Source organism: Balearica regulorum, chromosome Z (genome assembly GCF_011004875.1).
Source record: "Balearica regulorum gibbericeps isolate bBalReg1 chromosome Z, bBalReg1.pri, whole genome shotgun sequence".
In the NCBI taxonomy this organism is placed as follows: Eukaryota; Metazoa; Chordata; class Aves; order Gruiformes; family Gruidae; genus Balearica; species Balearica regulorum.
In genome coordinates, this window is record NC_046220.1 from 51,827,128 (window position 1) to 51,846,849 (window position 19,722).

Below are 19,722 nucleotides of genomic sequence, written 5' to 3' on the forward strand. Positions count from 1 at the left end.
ACAGAACCAAGATGCAGCAGCTCAGTGAAAAGAACCCAGCAGTTAGCCTAGCTTTCTATACAGGGATGGGAAACATGAGCTCTTTTTATGCCTGTTGCTTTTAACCACCATCTTCCCCTGTCAAGTATCTTTTAAATCTGTTGACCAATTTCAAACAAATTTGACAGAGAAGTAGTTGACTCAAAGACAATGAAAAATTATGAAAAAAAAATTATGAAAAAAAAAGTTATGAAAAAAATTGATAGGTAGCTGACCACCGGAGCACTTCTTCCAAACCAAAATACTCTAAAACATTTATGTTGTTATTAACTTCATGGAGATCAAGTTTTTAATCTAAAAAAAACAGAAAAGTTTTCCAGATATCTTTTGTACACACTGAAACCTACTGAATGTTTTAAAGTCTTTATTCGCTCATTCTAAAATTATAAAAATAGCTTTGAGAGAATTATATAATTCAGTGAATACTGTAATTTGACTTTATTTACATCACAAGACTGGTGCTATTGTAATTCTTGTATTCAGAACACAATATATATTGTTATGTTTAACTTTGTAATGTGTGTTAATAATAAAAACTGCAACATATTTTGGTGAATATGCATTTCTTCAGTTTCATAATCTCACAAAAGCTTTTTCTCTAGTGATAGAAAATATAGTGATGGGCATAGTAGAAATGCACTTATAGTTAAGCATAATATATTTCCTGTTTACTCTGTGAAGTTTCTGAATTCTGCTTCTGTTCATGCTCTGCATGAGGCTATTCCTGAATTAATATTATAAGGACATTTGTATCATAAGCAAACCATTTTTAAAAGAGAAAATACTGTTCATTTTAAGAAATAAATTTAAGAAAAGTTACAGATCTGCAAGGAACTATACAAGAGGAAACATGACTTCAAGAAAGATTTCAATTAAAAATTGAATTTTAATATGATTCTTGATTTAAAGGAGAATGTGAAAAAAATGTCATTGTCCCTCAGTAACCTCAGTCATCTTCATGGAAGAGATGCAGAAGTCAGTTCTCCTCTCTTATCACCCGTTAAGAAGATACGCTGCTTGTAATATGAAGTCTGCTACTCTAATTCCATTGCTTAACTACCATCCTCTACATCAGTACACAAGCAATACAAGTTTAGAAGACAAGAACACAACAGGGTTCATTTGTTTATTTTTATAGCATATTAATAACATTTTTTATGTTTTATAACATATTAAAAATGTTTCTTTTTAATAAATATTTTTATTATTTGAGATAATGTATTGTTTTCAGTCAGAAGTAGTCCTAAAGAATAGGAAGCTGAAGTACTGGATATAAACACAGTAAGCAAAAGAATATAATTTTATTCATACAGATGAATTTTTCAGGTAAGTCTAGATATATTTTTACTTTAATAAACACTTATTTGCATCTTCTTTCTTGGATTATGTTACAAACATTTTCTTGGTGTTGTCAAACAACTGGTCTCTCAAATTATTGATGGCAATCTAAGAAAGACGTGTCTTCCTCAAGACTGAAATGTCTCTTTGCCCAGATTCTTCCCTAGCTCACTGTCCCACAGCTTAACAACTTGAAGCAATCATCAAGCACAAACCCAACATAGCTCCTCAGGCTGGGTTTGGAATTAGGCAGTACATATGTGCCAGTACCATTCAGGAGATGCTTCAGGAGGTGGACACCTGTCCAAAACCTACCAGCCTGAGAATTATAATAGAGATAAAACCATCATGTGTACCTACCTACAGCCATGAGAACATGGGCCAATACACATGAAAGGACATTTATCTTAGCCCTGCTGAACACACACTCGAACGTTTTCAAGTGTGAGCATCTACATTTTGGCAGCAGTTTGAAACTTGAGACTGTTCTCAGTTCTGCTGCTACAGCATAGAGGAAAGAAACAGAGAAATGTGAAAAGGAAGGTATAAATGAGTGAAGAAAGAAACAATGCAACAGAGGACTTGAAACTGAATAGCAAAGGGGGGAATTAATGATGTACAGTACCTGAGGTTGAAGGTACAAAACTAGACAGATTTATTGTCTGTTCTGTCATATCATACCTTCTAAAAAGCCTTTTGGTATCATAATTATAACTTTCCCATGAGGCTTGTATGTGAGCTGTTTCCCCGAAACTCAGTAAAACAAAGACCGCAGATGGCTTTCTTTGATAAGTACAATAATTGGAGAATAAACCGCATAGTGCTAATTCATTAGTTCTAAGGTCTTCATATGGGTTCTGTAAAAGATATATCTGTCTAAGATAAGTTTGTCTACATAGGATGTGTTCGGAAAATGATAGGATATTGAATTGGGCCGTAATATATAAAATCCATTTTAATGATTTAATCATCAATCATGCTATGATGAGACTATTTAGCTCAACAGAAGGCAAGTAATTCAAGCACTGCCTAAGAATTATTTTTAGGCATCAATTGGCAGTGTAACTAATTACTCAGTTTATGTCCATAATGACTGAATAAACTTAGGCTCTGAAACAAATTAATAATACCACTTTGCATTTGCATAGCACTTGTCATCTATAGACCTGACAGTTTTAAAAGGATCGGCAAACATTCACGGTGACTATTTCTAGTAAAAACAGAATGTCCCGAACAAATTGCTACTATGAAGGCAAATCAAAGCCTGCTTGAAAGACACCGCTGCATTTAGCCGCAAGATTTAACAAACAAAATACAGTGAAAACATGAGCTGTGCTTATATGAAAGGGTAATCAGGGAGGAAAACAATTTTTTATAAAAGATACAGCATTGCTTTTTGTAGAAATCTGTGAATAGCTGTTATTTGGAACATAATGATTATGTGCCCGGTCCAATCTCTGTTGTCAATTATTAGTCTATGCAGATGATGTCACCGCAAAGAGACTTATAAATACCGACTATTTTTAATTTTGGAATGATCCTCCAAACTCGCTGTCTGAGCTGGGATGCCTGCCCGTAATGTAGGCAGGCTCCTGGCTGAGCTGAGAGGCTGAGCACAGATCTGCTACCTGTGCACAGTGATGCAGGCAGCTGACTCCAAAACAGATTCAGACAATATGTAAATGTAGAACAAAATGCGCCTGGATGTACCAGGTCCCATTTCTTACCAGCTTTGTCTCTTGGAAGGCAGCTTACTACATGAAGGAACACTATTCAACTGGCCTGGCAGAACCAGAGCTGGCATGCTGCTTTCGGCTCTCAGCAGCACTTAGTTAAAACCATCCAAGAAAACCCAGGAACTAGAACTGGCTTGACCTCGAGGAGAAGAGAGCTGTTTTCTGCCTTTGGATTGTGGAGTGGCTTGTGGAGTGACTTGCTGACACTGCTTTGCTTCAGCCTTTGTTCCTACCCTTCTGTAAATAGTACTTTGTGTTTTTACATCTGAAGCCCTCTAAGGCAGGCCTTTTTACTTGCTGTATGTTACGCGATGGAACAGTATATAGCATGAAAGCATGAGAACAGAGAAAAGGCACTTCCTGGCAAAAAAGTGAAAAATAGCTGAAACAGATAAAAGCAAACAGAAAGAACGCTTCTGTTGTGTTGCTATAATGATCCAGATGGAATAATCTTTACAATGTTTTACTTAGCTTTATATTTTTAAATTCTGAAGCAAAGATCTGCAAAAATTTATGTTGCTTCAAACAGTCAAATCTCATGTTTGAAAGACATTGCCAAATGTGTCAGACCCCTCTGTGTCAATATAATACAACATAATACAATATAATACATAGGTCTGAGTATCAACCCAGTCTTGTAACTCTCTGAGTAACTATGATAGAGGAAAAACAGAAGGAAAACTCAAAATGTGATGTCCTTATCTTTGCTGAATAATTTTGAATAACTACTACCAACATGCACCAGATACAAGGAATTTTAGTTGCAAAGGTCAACTGCTTCAGTTCAGCTTTTTTGGCCAAGATAGGATGTGAGGATTCAAATTGAACTTCTAGGCTACTTAATTATCTACCAGCAAATTAATCCTCTTGGTTCATTGTTGCTCAACCCTAATGCTGCACACATGCTGTGTAAATATGATGCAAGAACTTTTTGCATGCCCACCTCACAGCTTATCTTGTTGCAGATGCCAGTATTTTCTATGATGTCACTCCTGATTAATTGTGGGAGAATCTGCCCTCCTAGGGCACACTTGAGACTTCAGGAAGGCACCAAACCAGGGGCAGAATTCAATTGCCTTTGGCTGAAATTACAGAGCAATAAAGCTTGTGCTTGGCAGCTGTGCTTCCCTTAATGAGATCATCCTACTGAGTTCAAATACACTCTAATGTTGGTGTGTGAACCCTGTTCTTGCTGGAGCTTCATGCACTTCTGTCTCAGGATGGGCCTCAAAATTAGAACAAATTTTAACTCAAGTCAATTACGCAGTATGGAAAAGCTCTACATCTCCACTAACTTTGTGCTGAAGTTTTAAGTTGGTGCCTCACAAGGATGTTGCTAGGCAAGCAGTTTAGTTTGACTATCAGGCAATAAACTAACTTCCTGGAAATGAAAGTCAAGTAACTACATGCATACATCTAGTAGAGACCACCTAAATTTTCAAGAATAATGAACAGATTATCTACAAATCTAAGAGTCTATTGATAGACTTTTTCTGGTAGAAACAGGAGTGTGTAAAGATTAGAGTACCTAAATGGCAAATTATCTGAAGCAGAATTTCCTTTTAGTATTTTCAGATTAGGATCAATGTTTGCAATGTTTATTGAAAATACCTTTTCCTTCTTCCAAAACTTTCCTCTACGTGATGTTCTATCAGATTTTCTTACGTGTTTCATAGCATGGTGATTTTGCAAAAGACGCCTCCAGTTTGGGGTCTAGTAGTCTTTAGACACATTTCTGTTGAGACATTGATTTCTAGAATAATAAAATATGTCAGTTCTAACATGTTTTGCTTAAATCCTCGTTTTGTTTACCAGCTTTATAGGATGCCTGTAATGGCTTTTGTGCCTGAACAGGATGTACAGTGTTAGTTAAACTTTGAGAATCTGGGGCATGGAGTTTCTTCACACTGGGACCTTTTATTCTGGCTAGTGATATGTCTGCACTCTAGCAGCTGCAAACCTGCTGTGAAGTTGGTGAAGCAAGGGCTGGTGCTCTCTGCCAGATTCGTCGGGGTGTGTGAGCACCAGTCTACCAGTTTGCAGAGGTGCTGCTGCAGGCCTTGGGTCATATCCCAAATCTGAAAGACTAAAATTAGACTCAACTTTTGAAAACATGGGCTGATTTGATTTCTCCAGATCCAGCTCCATGTTTTAGCAAGCTTGAATCAGCTTGCATTTTCCTGTTGTGATGAAATAACACTCTCTGTTTTGACAGTCTCTGGCTTTGTGGAATGGAAAGTCAAAACAAACAATGAAGACCACATTAAACATGCTAATACACAACCTCAAATGTTTCCTTAATTCCTAGGCCTAAACTAGACAGCTTATCCAAACATTTCCTCCTGTTGATTCTTTCTGTCCCTCACACCATCCTGGGTTACTAGATTTTAGATAGGAACTTCTAATACACATAATTCAGATTGAAAGCAGAGTTTCATTAACACAAACTCCCCTATCATAATTGTAATCTACACTAAATGCATGCAATTAGCCACACCATGGCCTCCCCTGAGCCCTCCCCTCCTCTGCACACAGACAGCAGCCATAAGCTAACTCCAGGCTCTCATATAAAGCTGGCATGCTACGTTCACTGCAATCGCTGCAGGTCTACAGGGTTCACTTTAAAGGATCATGTCACTGCTTCTCCTTCAGCTGTTAATGCTCTCATGTCTTGCAGCCACAGAGCCACAGGGAGATTCACCGCAAAGGAAAAGCGGAAGGCCATTTCAGCACCTTTTCTATCAGGACAAAAATCTGCTTGAAACTCAGAGTTTTCGTAAGCTGGTAGGGGAAAATCTAGTAGGTGTTGAGGAAACCCCGGGAGAACCAAGCTTTTTTGTAGCAATTCCCCAGACGGCACCTGAAAGTGAGAAGCAAGAAGAGAAGAAAATGTCTAGATTTATCCTTCCCAATGCACAACTCCATGCAGACAAAGACCTGAGAACCTGGGCAGCACCCAGAGAGATCTCTCATGTGGAAAACTTCTCTCCATCCCACTATTCCAGCAAGAGACAGTCTGAACCTTCCTACAGAAAAGATGCCAAGAAATTTTGGGACCACTTCATGTTAAAGAAAAATTCAGCATCTGAAGAGGTTGTCCTGCCAATCAAGACCAATGAAATGCACCAAGAAAACTGCAGAACCCTGCCTTTTTCCCAGGTAAGAACAGGTGTCCAAGATCAATAAACATGTCCTTTCCCCTGCCTCCTGTAATCAGCAACTAAAGACACATGGGCTATTTCATTTCCTAAGTCAAAGGCTGCTTCAGAACACTCACACATGATAAGCAGCTGAAAAACATTGCTGAAATAGGCTGAAAAAGCTTTAGTCTGATGAGGCAAACAGCTAAATTGCAGCACTGGATTTTCAGACAGGTGTTTATTCTTTTTATGCAAAGATGTTCTGAGCTAGCCTGAACAAGCAGGGCAGTAGTGAGTAACTACCTATTCAATGAATATACATCTAAACAGTTTGTATACATGAATTATATATATATATATTTACATATATATATATATGCACATATACAAAGAATCCCGGGGCAAGTATTTACAGGAGAAGCTGGTTGTTTTCTTACAGCTAAGCAAGGATTCCTTTCTGCTATATTAATTGGAAGACTGATGCATATATCTAATTCTGCGCTAAAAATGCTAGAGAACTGGTAAATTGTCCCATGCACATTCTGTCATATTGTAACATCAAGACAAACAAACAGTGCAGATAAAAGTGCTGTATTCCTCATAAGGCAACATCTGTTGTCAGTGCTTCTATTATACCAGTCCATCAAGGACCATGATTTTTCACATCCCTCACTAAATTTATTTCACTGGCAGACATACGTAAATATAGATGTGGCCTAGAAACTTGTACTATTTTGGGTTTTGTGCCATGTAATATGGCAAGCTTATTCCAGGATGGCTGCAATTATGCCAATATAAAAGTGCTAACTTCAGTCTAGCTTTTTATGGCTTGCGAGTTGACATAGGCTCTCCTGATACAAGGAACTGTTATTCTTGCAAACCAAGAGATTACAGAACTTCCATTGCACTTTTAAGATTTTAATTTAAACAGATCCTGCTAAAGGACATTATGCTTCTTCCACATGGAGACAAATCTTCAAGGTTACAGTTGAGTGGTTTATGTACAAGAACATTGGGCCAAAATGATGTTTTAAGTCCTGCTTAGCTGTAAGACTGCTTAACTGTGTCAGAAATTTGGAACTCAAAGACCAATTAAAAGGTAAATATGACAAACCCACCTATTGGATATTCTCCATCAGTTTATAAAGGCTCTGACTGAAGCAGATTTTGCCTTTGTTGTTCAATCTAAGAATTGCCCATAGGAGCATTAAAGTTGAAAAAGCTCTTATGTTTTACTGCTTGCTTGACATAAAAAATGAACATGTTTAAAGTAAATGTTCTGGGAAGAAAAAAATATAGTATTTTGGGGTTTTTGTTTTGCCTTCATGCTTTCTAGTGAAGTCCATGGACTACTCATGTACCAGAAACTGCAAACTGCTTTCTGTTTCAGGGTGTTACTCATGAGAGCTGTGAGAAGGTGATGGTGCAAAATAATCTATGTTTTGGAAAATGTAGTTCCTTTCATGTTCCTGGTCCAGAAGATCATCTTTATACCTTTTGTTCTCATTGCTTGCCCAGCAAGTTCTCCATGAAGCGCCTGAATCTCAACTGCACCAGTTCTGTCCCAGTGGTCAAAGAAGTCATGATTGTAGAAGAGTGTAAATGTGAGACTCAGAGGATTAAAAACCCTGTGATTGGATCTCTACTCTCAGACTTGCACACAAATGTACATGAGCACAATTAGCCTCTGTAAAGTACCTCTTAACTCCTTGATCATAAGAATTTGCCAATGAAAAAGAACAAAAACCAAGCTGGTACACAAAAATATTAAAGATGTAGACCTTCTACTTGAACTGCTTCAACAATAACTTTACCTAAAATATAACAGATGTTTCCTTGCAACTGTTAAAGAAATGGAGATGAGATTACTGACCTTATGTGTAGAGTTATTACTTTAATAAGGGAAACCTTAAAAGAATTTTCCACCCTTCCATCCTGTTTCTAGGATGCTAGTAAACAACAGCTGAAGAACTAGCATGATTTATCTGTGCAAAAATCTAATGCATTGGTTGGTTTACACTGCCTTTGCTTGCAGGGATTGCCAGTATAGCTCTACTGGCAATAGAGATGAGGCTTTAGTCTCTTCCTTACAAAAACAAGTCTACTTTTACATCAAGATAGTGGCTGGAGAGTGCAAAATATATATGGATGTAAGGCAGATAGAAAGCTGTGACTGGTTAAAGTAATTCTGATTGCTCCCAGCTGGAGTTCAGTTCCCAGTGAAAACTAATATACCTCACAATTTACACAATTAGTGGTTGCAAAGGATATTTTGCCATAGAAACCACTTACTCTCCTTCTACAGTCTGGCATTTGCTCTACACTTTATTTTTATTGAAAGTGTTACATAGTAGAAGGAGGAGAAAAAAGAAAAAAAAAGGTATAGTCCCATGGAAAACATCATAAATGAATGGATTGTTATTATTATTATTATTATTAAAGTTCACTGTGGAAAGACAATGAATGTTTTCCAGTCTGATGAATTTTAACATTGTCAGTGACTCCACAATAAATTTTAAGTAATGTTCTCAACACCTGAACTAAAGCAGAAAGCATTTGTGTGATAGAAAACCTGCAGAAGGATTTTATCAGCATGGCAATACCTGTAGAGCTTTATAGGAAGAGCTGAGAAACCTCTCTGCTAGAAAAGGTCTGAGTCTAATGCTAGCCAACCCAGCACCAGTGGCTGCCAGTCGAACTGCTGGCTTCTCTGCTCTCTCCAGCTGCTTCTCCCTGGATCTGTCTTGCAGACCTGGCACACCAGACAGTAATCAGCTTCCAGCAACTAGACATCAGCCTATTTCTAACCCAGCTCCTTCAGCCTTCTGGGAATCCGCTTCACTGCTATTGCCAGTCTCTCAGACCTGGGCCCTTGTTATTAAACTATCCACAGGTCTTTTTGGGGGTATTGGAAATCAGTATTGATATAGCTGGTCAGTTAAAGGGTTGGGTAAATGACTCCTTGGATTTGAACTGCACTGTTATCAGAAATGTCTTGATATCCTGTCAAAAAATATGTTCAGCATGGCTTTGGAATGCAAGGCCCATGTTTAATATTTACTGAAAACCACATCTGCATGATATTCTGATACTGGATCTGAACTGCTGCAATAGCTGTTTGTTTCTGCAGGTCACTGGCAGTGAGCAAACTCAAGATTAGTATATAGTTATCTTTCATTAGATATAAACCTGTTTTTAAATAATAAAAATTGTGTACTAAAACTGAACAAAGCCTTCTCTCCATCCCTTTACGCTAAGGACTGATGTGCAAACTGTCTATGGCTGTTTTTATGTTATGGCATGATATATGATGTCATTCCAAGTAACGAGCTATTAAGGTCTTATTGTCCCTGTATGGAATGCAATCAAGGAAATTCTTATTTTAACTTAATATTTATTCTAGCTTTATAATGCTGATCGATATTCTCAGGATGCTAGTGAAATGAACTAGTACTCAGATTCAGAAATTTACCTTCACATGTTAGGCTGCATTAAGCATGGACGAACTCAGGTTATGACCAAAGAAAGAAAAGCTTTTCTAACAGGCAAAGCAGCACCAGCTAGCAACCGTATAGTTCAGAGAACAAAGTAATTCTTTATGGCTTGTGTTTTTTTCAGTAGAGACTCGTCCCCACTGGGCATGTCCAATTACACAGTCAGCCCTAACGACTGGTGCTTTGTTAAAGCACGCTGTATGCAAGTGGAAAGGCTAAGAAATAACTCCCTGCCTTACCATAAGGTTCAAACCTCAGCACCTTATTGAACCTTTGTGAGTTATTGTGTGTTATTATCCATGTTCATTTTTAATCAAGCCCGAGGAAGAAAAGCACACAAAGCATCAAAGTTCCCAACCTTTTTCTTTTTATTGCCAACTTTATTTTTTAATCTGAAAATGCTAAATCTTCTAAGACTTCTAACCACTGATGTTTTTAAGCTTTCTGAATATTTAAGAATGAATGCCTGCATTTTCTTTTTTTTCTTAAATGCAAGTATGTTTTAGGTTTGATACTTGCAGAGAACAGCTTGAAGGTAGGACCCATCTACACTCCCAGTAAGATCACAAGTCAATTAAAAAGAAAAATCTTCCAGTCTAGTAATTTTGATACAACTGACCTAAACTGTGACTTTTGCACATAAGGGTAGCAGAACTGAATCTATATTGTGGACTGTATTCAGCCTAATTTTTAAAGCCCCCTCTGCATGCTGAAGCATTATTGCAGTCAAAGAAGGCTATTCATGTAAGGAGTTTGCAGGACCAGATTCTTAGTGTGAATTTGCACAGCTTAAAAGTAGGTGAAAAGAGGTAATGACAGCTGTAGTAATTGCTAATTAGATTAGTGCTTTAGGTTTTTTTGATGAATGTTAATTAACCCAGCAATGACTGGTTGCATGTAATTAGCACAGTATTCTGCAAAATCAAGAATGTGTTAATTGGATCAGATTTCTCAGCCTTTAAAAATTCCATATTAGGAATAAATTGTGTCCAGGGGCTAATGGGATTTTGCTCTCTCTGCACAGCTATGATGGTCTCTACTAGTATAATGATGTAGGTCAGAAAGGTGAGGGGTGTGATCAATATCACTATATGGATGTTTCCAGTAGTAATACCATTAGAGCAGCAAACCTGCATGACTTTAATTAAGTTGTGTCCATTCAGAGGTTGCATGCTTTCTGTATTGAAAGCTTTTCCATTGTAACTATGCTTACAGTGGCAGTGCTGATAAAGTGATCTCTTCAATTTCAGAGCCCTCCTTGTGCAAACCCATGCTACAGAACAAGACTAAGCCATAGTTTCAGAGCTCTGAAAATTCAGCTCAGTCCCAAGTACAGTTTGTACATTTCTGCCATTTTTTGACCTAATGCCTCTTTTCCAAATGGCTGTGAACTGCCTTGAAAATAATTGAGAGAACTGTTGTTTATTCTAATTGCTTAAGCAAAATAAATCTTCAGTACAGGCTATTCTCTTAAGTAAGGATTTTATGTAACTGGCTTTAATGCCTGTAATTACATCAAACACTAGAGGGTAGCTCTTACTGAATTCTGTGCAACCATATATTTCAGGAAAAAGCCTCTGAAGTTGCACTCAGTACTTCATGCTGTGCTTACCACTTTGCTCACCATTTATGAAATATTCACAGCTAACCTCATGGCTGTCAGCTAACAAGCTTTAGCATGTTTTACTGACAGGTGGCGAATTCTCCTGCAGTACTTTCTCCAAAATGTACTAGCTCCTCGCTGCAACAGCAAGATGATGATTCTCTACTCGGGGAGAAGCCCCCTGCCAGTTGGTACAGCTGCATAATCACATCATGCCTGGGAGCGTGTGCGGTGCAGGAGGGCACACATGAAGATGTGTTGGGTTGAGACTACCGCAGGTCCTCTGTCAGGCAGCTTGCCAGTGGAAAAGGAAACACTGATAGTGAATAACAAATATTTTTCCTGTGCTGTTTTGCTAAATCTAACTCCTTGAATATCTGGTATGCAGCCACCAACTTCAGCTCCCCTGAAATCTCTCCCTGACAGCTATGCACACTCCCTATGGTCAGATGAGAAAGAACAGGGATGAGAAACTCTGTGGTTGGCCTGCTGCAAGAATATTGATTAAAATGTTAATTGTCCACACTGAGAACAAAATCATCCTGTTTACACCGTCTCCCACTCTATGGCACCAGCAAAATGCACTTCAACTTGAAAAACAGAAAATGGACCAGAAGATGATATAATAATAATAATAATAATGATAATAATAATATAAAAATGTCAGGGCCAGCCTTATGCTTCTCTAAGGCCTTTTTGGAGGTCTTTCCATTTTGTTGGTTTAGGGTATTGCTACTACCAGCCATTGAGTCTGATGTTGTGCTCGTGGCTGCAGCCTGCAGTCAGGGTGTTCAAATGCAGCAGGCATGTACCTAAGCTGCCTTTTTGAACAAGGCAGTATCTCAGCTTAATCCTCTGCTGAAGCTGGTTCAAACTCACCTCACACTGCAACAGATACGGAAACATCCAGGCAGTCTGTTGCCCTGCCTGGACTTCAGACAGCAGCTCCTGGAGGGAGAGAGGCCTTAGAAGAGCTAATGCTAGGACATCTGCAGCTGGACTTTATCTGAGCAGAGCTCCTCATAGCACTGAAGTGCCTTGGACGAAAATTAACTCCCTAAATTAGACTACTGCCTGGTCTAGCTGAGACCCATGTAACCTACCTGGGCTGGGGATCGGTAGATTTCACCATGCCTACTATGGAGGCAGACAGGTCAGAAAACATACCTTGCCTTTGATTTTTCTGGTGAGTATGTCAGAGGGAAAACGGAGCCTGAGAGACATATTCCTTTACTTAAACATCTATTGCCTCATCCTCAGTATGTGAAGTTGTGTCTGACAAAACTTCTGGGCCAGAACAAGTTTTGTTTCAGCGCAGCATGTCATTAACACAGACCTCCATCTTCATGACATGAAGAATTTTGCTCCCATTCTAGAGTTAACAAGTGTCTCCTATGTACATCAGTAAGGTTTACAAGGAAGCGAGCAATGCAATGATGCTGCAGGAAAGCAGTGGCAGTAACAAACTGCACAATTTAGAAGGACCCAGGAAGATGAGTACTGTTGAGAAGGCTGATTTCTCAACCCAGGACATACTGGTGCACAGACAGCGCTCCTTCTGCACATTGATCACGGGGCACAATTGGACTTGAAATTAATCCTGGAAAACAGTTTCATGAGGCAAAGGGCTTGTAAGCAGTGCATACCTCTCTCTTGCATGTGCTCTCCATAACAGAGCATCAGCTGTTACTGCACATGGCTTGATTTTAGCGTGCTGATTTAATATTTACAGAGTGCCAATAAAATGTATATGATGACAGCTGGTGGCTCCTGTGGTAATTTATAAACAGCAACAACAACACAACACAGACATCAGAAACTCCAAGAGGAATTCTACACTATTGTGCAATATTCAGCACTGAAGAATGTGGGTATTTTTCTAATTTTTCAGACTTTTAATAATCTTTGTGTAATACACCCATGTTGGACTTTATGTAAAGTCTGTATTATGCAAAGTTAGTATTTCCCCTAGGTATTTTTTTTCCTTCAGAATGGAGTTCACCAGAAAGACTTGTTATCTGTCTATCTGGATTTGATACTCTGGCAGAAGCGTCAGGGAATTTCTATAGTCTGAGCCTTTGCAAATTCAGTTGGGAAGTCCAGCACGATTGCCTGGTTTTCCTCCTGCACTGTGCTTCCCCCAGAGAAATATTAACAAATGGGAGCTGCTGCGCTGATGACTGAGTCAGAACAGAGTACTGCCCTTGTTCTACAACCTATGTTTACTCTGCAAATCTAACACGAGTAGAAAAAAATAAAATACAATCTGCCTGACAAGACTACAGATCTAATGACTGGCCTACTAATGACACTGTACCACTACAGAAATTCAAATAGCTGGTATTTGACTAGAAGATGACATTATTGCCTGATTCTTTTCCATTCTACAAGAAACCTTCATCGATCATACCATCCCTCTTTGTTTATCTTTCCATTTTATTTCCCAGTTCCTTGGTTTCCTTTCCACTCCTTGGTTGGTTTCGGGGGTGGTTTTTTTATCTACATTTGTTCTTCAAATCAGTAGAAAGTTTTCACAAACAGCTTATTATGTCTTTTACATATAGGCAGAAATTCATATGTGAAATTTGTCGTGGAATAGAGGCAGAGGTTGTTTTTTATTACAGCCATTTCAGTGATTCCTGTCCCCATGTTTTTTAATAGTCCAATTAATATACCTATTATTTTCAGTGTTACCTGTTCCTAGGGACATATATATGTTGTTGTTGAGGAAGCACTATCTTCTGATTTACCTGGAACGTGCTTCATTCTCTTTCCAGACAACCTCCAGTTCCTGCTAAGAATATGTATTTTCAGGTCAGAGGAACTTTAGCTTGAAATGTTAACAATTGCCCTGTATAACAGAAGACTGCGGAGACTGAAAAATAAATCAGGACAAGGTCTAAAAGCATTGACAAAAGCTTGAAATCCACTTAAACGCTAAACTAACTAAACTAACTAAAGAGAGTTTGGGTACTCTCTTTTCAGAATAACCATATTATAATTAAGTTTTAGGAAGAATGTTATCAGTAATAAAGAAGAGTTTTCTGTATCAGTGGTGATCACCATATTACTCTTCATCCATTTCATCCATCATTGTGTAGGAAAAATGCTCCAGGGCAAGAGCCCATCAATTTACAGTGGGAACCATGCCACTCAGACAGATGGGGATACCTTTAGGTAGCCAAAAGATCATGTATGTGCATCAGCAATGGGTGCTCAAGGCACGATTCCCAGCTGGGAACACTGAAAATGCTGTCTGTTACAAGCTGTCTGTGGCTCTCAGCCACTGATAATCCCTTGCGGGCCAGAATTATCTTTTAAAAACAAAGATTGGCTTCCATGGCCATGTAAGGGCCCTCTGAGCAAGGGGCACAGCACAGCAGGGGACCCAGGTGTCACAAAAATTTTGCAACTGGCCTGTGCTGACCCAGGAGAGAGGCTAAGATGCAAGTATAGAATTACAAAAGTAATTCTCTATTCATGCGCATGAGGTGTCCCATTCCAACTGGGGCACACCAAATGCGGTTTTACACAGGGTTCCTATACCTTTCAAGCGGTCAGGTACATGATTTGACCACTCAGTACTTAACACACACATATTACTATTTTGAAAAATAACTATAATTGCATGGTGCCATCATCCATCGGCTTCTTTTGTGATCTAGGAGTCCTTGAAGTTGGTCTTGCTACAGTTACTTACCTATGATGCCAGGTAACAGGAGAGTTTCACAGAGCTGTTGGAGGGGCTGGGATGCTGGTGTTGTCTTGGTAGTCCAGGGGCATCCTTTCTTCTTTGTGGATGGCTTTAAGATTCCAAGAAACAAAAGGTTCTTGTCTTTAAGGTGGAAGCTGTCCTTCTCCTTGCAGTGAGCTGGTGCCTTTCAGTTATGCAGACTTAAACTATGATTATGCTGAATACAAGGTAAAATATGTATCTCTTAAGAAAGCTAATACGATTTCATAGTATGAATAAAGTTCATACAATTTCATACTATGAAGATGAATTGGTAAAATAGTTAGGGAATGAGATTCTCCTGACAGGAGCCTGGAGACTGAGGCAGAGACCTTGTCTGCAGTGCTTATGGGTTTGTGCTCTGGGGTTGTTCAGCCTGGAGAAGAGAATGTTCTTGGGAGATCTAATTGTGGCTTACCAGTACCTGAAGGGGCCTACAGGAAAGATGGTGAGGGACTGTTTATCAGGGAGTGTAGGGACAGGACAAGGGGTAATGGGTTTAAGCTGAAGGAGGGTCGGTTTAGATTGGATATTCGGAATAAATTCTTTAGAGTGGCGAGGCACAGGAACAGGTTGCCCAGAGAAGCTGTGGATGCCCCCTCCCTGGAAGCGTTCAAGACCAGGCTGGATGGGGCTTTGGGCAACGTGGTCTAGTGGAGGGTGTCCCTGCCCATGACAGGGGGGTTGGAACTAGATGGGCTTTAAGGTCCCTTCCAGCCCAAACCAGTCTGTGATTTAGTGTTTTGCCAGGAATTGCACAGGGGCACTGCACAGATGGAAAGGACTCGTCTTGACTAGCACCTGCACTCAGGAGCGGGCCTGCGCCAGGCTTCTCCCAACACCGGAGAAAAATGGGTGCGTGCTAAAATGTGGATAAGGCAAACCGGTTTCCAACAGGCTCCTGCCAGGCAGAGACCGCCCGTCCAGCATGGCTCCTCCCGCCTGCGCAGGTAAGGCAAGGTGCAGAAATGTGACATGCCCGCCGTGCGGGTGACTCCAGCAGTACGAGGCAGGACGGCCCGGTTCCCCTGCGGAGCCGGCGAGGCGAACTGGTTGCGGGGTGCTGCGCCAAGCCGACCCCCCCCTCCCCGCCGTTCTCCATCACGGCCTCCGGCCCCCCCCGCCTCCCTTCTGCTCTCAGCGCGCACGCGCGGGCTCCACCGGCGGAAGCGGAAGGTGCCGCTACGGCGGTGGCGGCGGCAGGGGTTGGGAGCGTGCGGGCGCGCGTGCTACCGCCACCGGGGTGGTCCCCGCGGTTGCTATGGAGCGCGGGGGAGAGGGAGGTGCGTGACCGCGGCCCCTCCCTTCTCCTCGTGGCCTCGCCCAACGGTTGGTTTCGCCTCGTGCCCCGGGGAGGGGGGCGGCGGGGGGGAGGGGCTGTGCGGCCATCGGGGCGCCGCCGAGCCGGGGGGGGAGAGTGAGGGGGGGCCTTGGCGAGGGCACCCCCTCAGTGGGTGCCGTGAGGGGCAGCCCTGTGGCCAGGCCTCTGCGGCAGGCTGGGGCCCGAGCGCCGGTCTCGAGTCAGGGACTCGATGGAGGGGCCGCTGCCGCCCTTCCCGCGGCGACCGGATGGATGGAGAGCGCCGGCTGCCCCTCGGGGCGCGGCTGGCGCGGTCCTGGGAAGGCTGACGGGTGGTAGGCTTTCTGCAGGGTGCCTGGGGGCCTCCGTGTCACCAGTCTTGGGCGTCAGCTTTGCCTGTGTTAAATCCGCCTTACCAGTCTTGGGCGTCAGCTTTGCCTGCGTTAACTTTGACTTCAGGAGTGCCATTCTCTGTCTAGAGAGTTGGGGAAGGGAAATCCTCTGCAAACTTAACGAATTAATTATCTCCTTATCTACAAAATAAAGAAATATTGTTGTCATTTTTCTGAGGCTCCACAATGCTGGGTTTTTTTGCTAAATGGTGAGGGCATTTGCTGCTTTTGTGGTGGTAATGGAAAAGTTGCGTGGGTTTTGTTGGCTATGCGCTCCAGCAACACAGCACAAGGAAATACAACGCCCTCTGACCTATCTTAGTTTCACACTTTCGCTTTCCAGCTCCAGTAGTTAGTGAAATGAAACTGTAGGTTTTCATTCCCTTCGCGCTGAGGATCCAAATGGTTATGTGCTTAAGTAGCATATGTTATCTGTCTACGAGTGGCTGTTTGGTCAGCAGTAGGTGAAGATAGTTTTCATGGATTTGCGATCCATGAGGATATAGTGTGTATACATTAATAACAAGCCACATCCCAGTCCAAGCCGGTGTGCCCTCTTTCGTGAATGCAGTCGTTGTTTACAGGTACGCCTTTCAAGATCCTATCTGTAGAAAAGAATTGGGTGGGAATGTCTTGCCAACCTTAACCAACTTGTCAAGAGCCACATAAGAACTGTGTAGTGGTGCCATCTCTGCTAACAACCACCTATTGTATAAACATGTGCAATGTCAGGTACATGGTGTTTTGTCATGGCAGAAATACGCTGCTGCTTGTAATAACTGGTTATCCAGATACTAGTTTTGATAAACAGAAGAGCTGCAAAAGGCACAATGGTAATTCTGTTCTGACACTTGATAACCACATAAGTGACTTCTTGAAAACGTAGTTGAGAGTAATTTAGTTGCTTGGTTCAAGTCCACTTTTTTTTTTTTCTTGGCAAAGTGTATTTTTAGTTTTACATCAGTAATTTTTGGCAGTAATTGTTAAGATTTCAGGAACGTCACAAATCTGAAACTGCAGCTGGATCCACAAATTGACAGAGGCTGTTGCTTGTTATGGCCTTGCCTTGGCTATCACAAATATTATAGCAAATGTATTTCTTGTGTTTCTACTCTCCGTTCCTTTGTCTGTCTAAATTGCTTAGAATACAGCCTTTTTAGAAAGTGGTGTTTTTCTCACTCTAGAACTGTATTTTATAGAGCATAGTATTATTCAGTTTGTGTGGAGTCTTAAAATTGTGTTTCACAGTGATCAATACTATGAATTATTGATCTCCGTCATTCTGGACTTATTTAAGCATTTGTGAAAAAAGTTCTGGAATTCATATTTCACAATTTTTACTTTTCTTACTGAAGTAGAAGTCCAGGGCTAAAGTGAGGCAGAATGTATAGGATCTTGTTTTCTAGTTATGTATCAATCCAACAGCCATAGAAGTGCAAGGAGCAGGACATCACCAGAGCTGGTTGTCATACTTCGTAGGGTGAGAAATTGAGTAGTGCTTGTACTGGGTTTATTTATGAAACAGTCTTTTCTAAGTATGTTTTGGGACAATCATCAGGCAAAGTTGTATACGTTTTCTGAAGTTTGCATTCAAATGAGCCTATTAAAACAATCTGTATTTCATGTTAACCTCTCCGGTTAGTGCAAAGCTTTCTCATTTCTGGGAAGTGACTTTCTGCCTGCCTCACTCATTCTGTGGTCTCATTATAGAGTGGTTGGCACATCAGAAGTCATACTGGAGGTGATTGTAATGAACAAATACTGAGTTTATGATACCATTAATTGAATTGGGCAGAAAGAAAACGGTTAGGAAAAAATGCTGTTCAGGCAGCTTAAGGTAAAAGTATTTTTTGGAAGTGCAAGAGCAATTCTTAATCATGTAGGAAAGACTCAGTCACGTTTTGGCAAATCTGAAGCTTTTCACAGCCACAGCTACCATTTGTTTTCAAATGCTTTGTGTTTGAGATGTTTATTTAGAAAAAAATTGCTATAAATTATGGTAAAAGAGAAGAAAACTACAACACCTCTAACATTAGTGTTGTGTGGTTTATCCTAAATTATTTAGTTGGAAAATTTTCACGGATATAAATCACTTAATTGTTTCTTTTAAACTGATTTGTTGTAAACCTGCTTTTTCCTCTACATGTTGTAGTTCTTATCAGAAATAATGCATCCTAAAGAACAGAATTATTTGAGATCAGTCTTCCTTTCTTTGACATTGTATTTGGAAAAGTAAATATAGATTTTTAAAGTGTCTAAAAAGAGACTAAAAATTCACCTTGTCTGTGAGTTAAATTAGAATCTAGTGCTTCCTACCTAATCATCAGAATGTGCCCGTGTAGGTTTTCATTATTTTGTCCCTCTCCCCACATATATAAATAAGCTACATAAACAAAGAGGGAGAGGGGAGAAAGCTCACTTTACTGGAGGAAGTCAATATATTAACATTGTTTATGCAGTATACTGACGAAAGTATAATGAACAAATATAAAAATTTATTGTTATAATAGGCATGCAGGAAGCAGATGTATCACAATTTGAAGTAACTGAAATGCACTGACAGTAGTTTTATATAGACCTTTTTCTCAACACTTCCATCCTTTTAAATCTATATTAAAATTGTGAAATGGTCTAGAATCAAAATTTGAGGAACGTGAGTTAGAATCGGCATGTCAGTTCAGACATGAGAGGTAAAGGATCTGGCTATCTGTGAATAGCTTGAGAGGAAGCTCTACTCGGTGGGGTGAGATAGGAAGAACAGAATAGAAAGTAGTCTATTATATGCTGCCTTTCAAAGCAGTGATGATGATTGCTTGAGTATTACACTCTTTTCTGTTTCTTTCAGAAAAGATACAGAAGAAGATGGTGAAAAATTTCTTGAGTATGGGACCTTTTTTTGCATAGTTCCAACTTAATTGTGGAACTTAACACCAAAGGTATGGGTTTT

At 40.3% G+C, this 19,722-nt stretch overlaps 3 protein-coding genes across 7 annotated transcripts in view; all 3 read left to right on the plus strand.

Annotated features, from left to right (window-relative positions):
* FREM1 (FRAS1 related extracellular matrix 1) overlaps positions 1-5,160 on the plus strand; it is an 81,303-nt gene extending 76,143 nt beyond the window's left edge. The window contains exon 38 of the transcript XR_012833008.1: positions 5,150-5,160. The gene's annotated coding sequence lies outside the window, so the exon portion shown is untranslated. The remainder of the gene's footprint in view (positions 1-5,149) is intronic.
* A 584-nt stretch (positions 5,161-5,744) lies between these two features.
* On the plus strand, positions 5,745-7,937 carry CER1 (cerberus 1, DAN family BMP antagonist). Its single transcript, XM_010311499.1, has 2 exons — positions 5,745-6,272; positions 7,644-7,937. The coding sequence occupies exons 1-2, from the start codon at positions 5,745-5,747 to the stop codon at positions 7,935-7,937; spliced, it is 822 nt and encodes a 273-aa protein (XP_010309801.1).
* An 8,305-nt stretch (positions 7,938-16,242) lies between these two features.
* The window catches only part of ZDHHC21 (zDHHC palmitoyltransferase 21), a 38,673-nt gene continuing 35,193 nt past the window's right edge, over positions 16,243-19,722 (plus strand). For 3 of the 5 annotated variants that reach the window (XM_075739648.1, XM_075739652.1, XM_075739651.1), the window contains exons 1-2: positions 16,255-16,412; positions 19,621-19,711. The gene's annotated coding sequence lies outside the window, so the exon portion shown is untranslated. Of the gene's footprint in view, positions 16,413-17,488; positions 17,508-19,620; positions 19,712-19,722 lie in introns of those variants that run through there. The other 2 variants (XM_075739650.1, XM_075739649.1) reach the window with 2 other exon arrangements.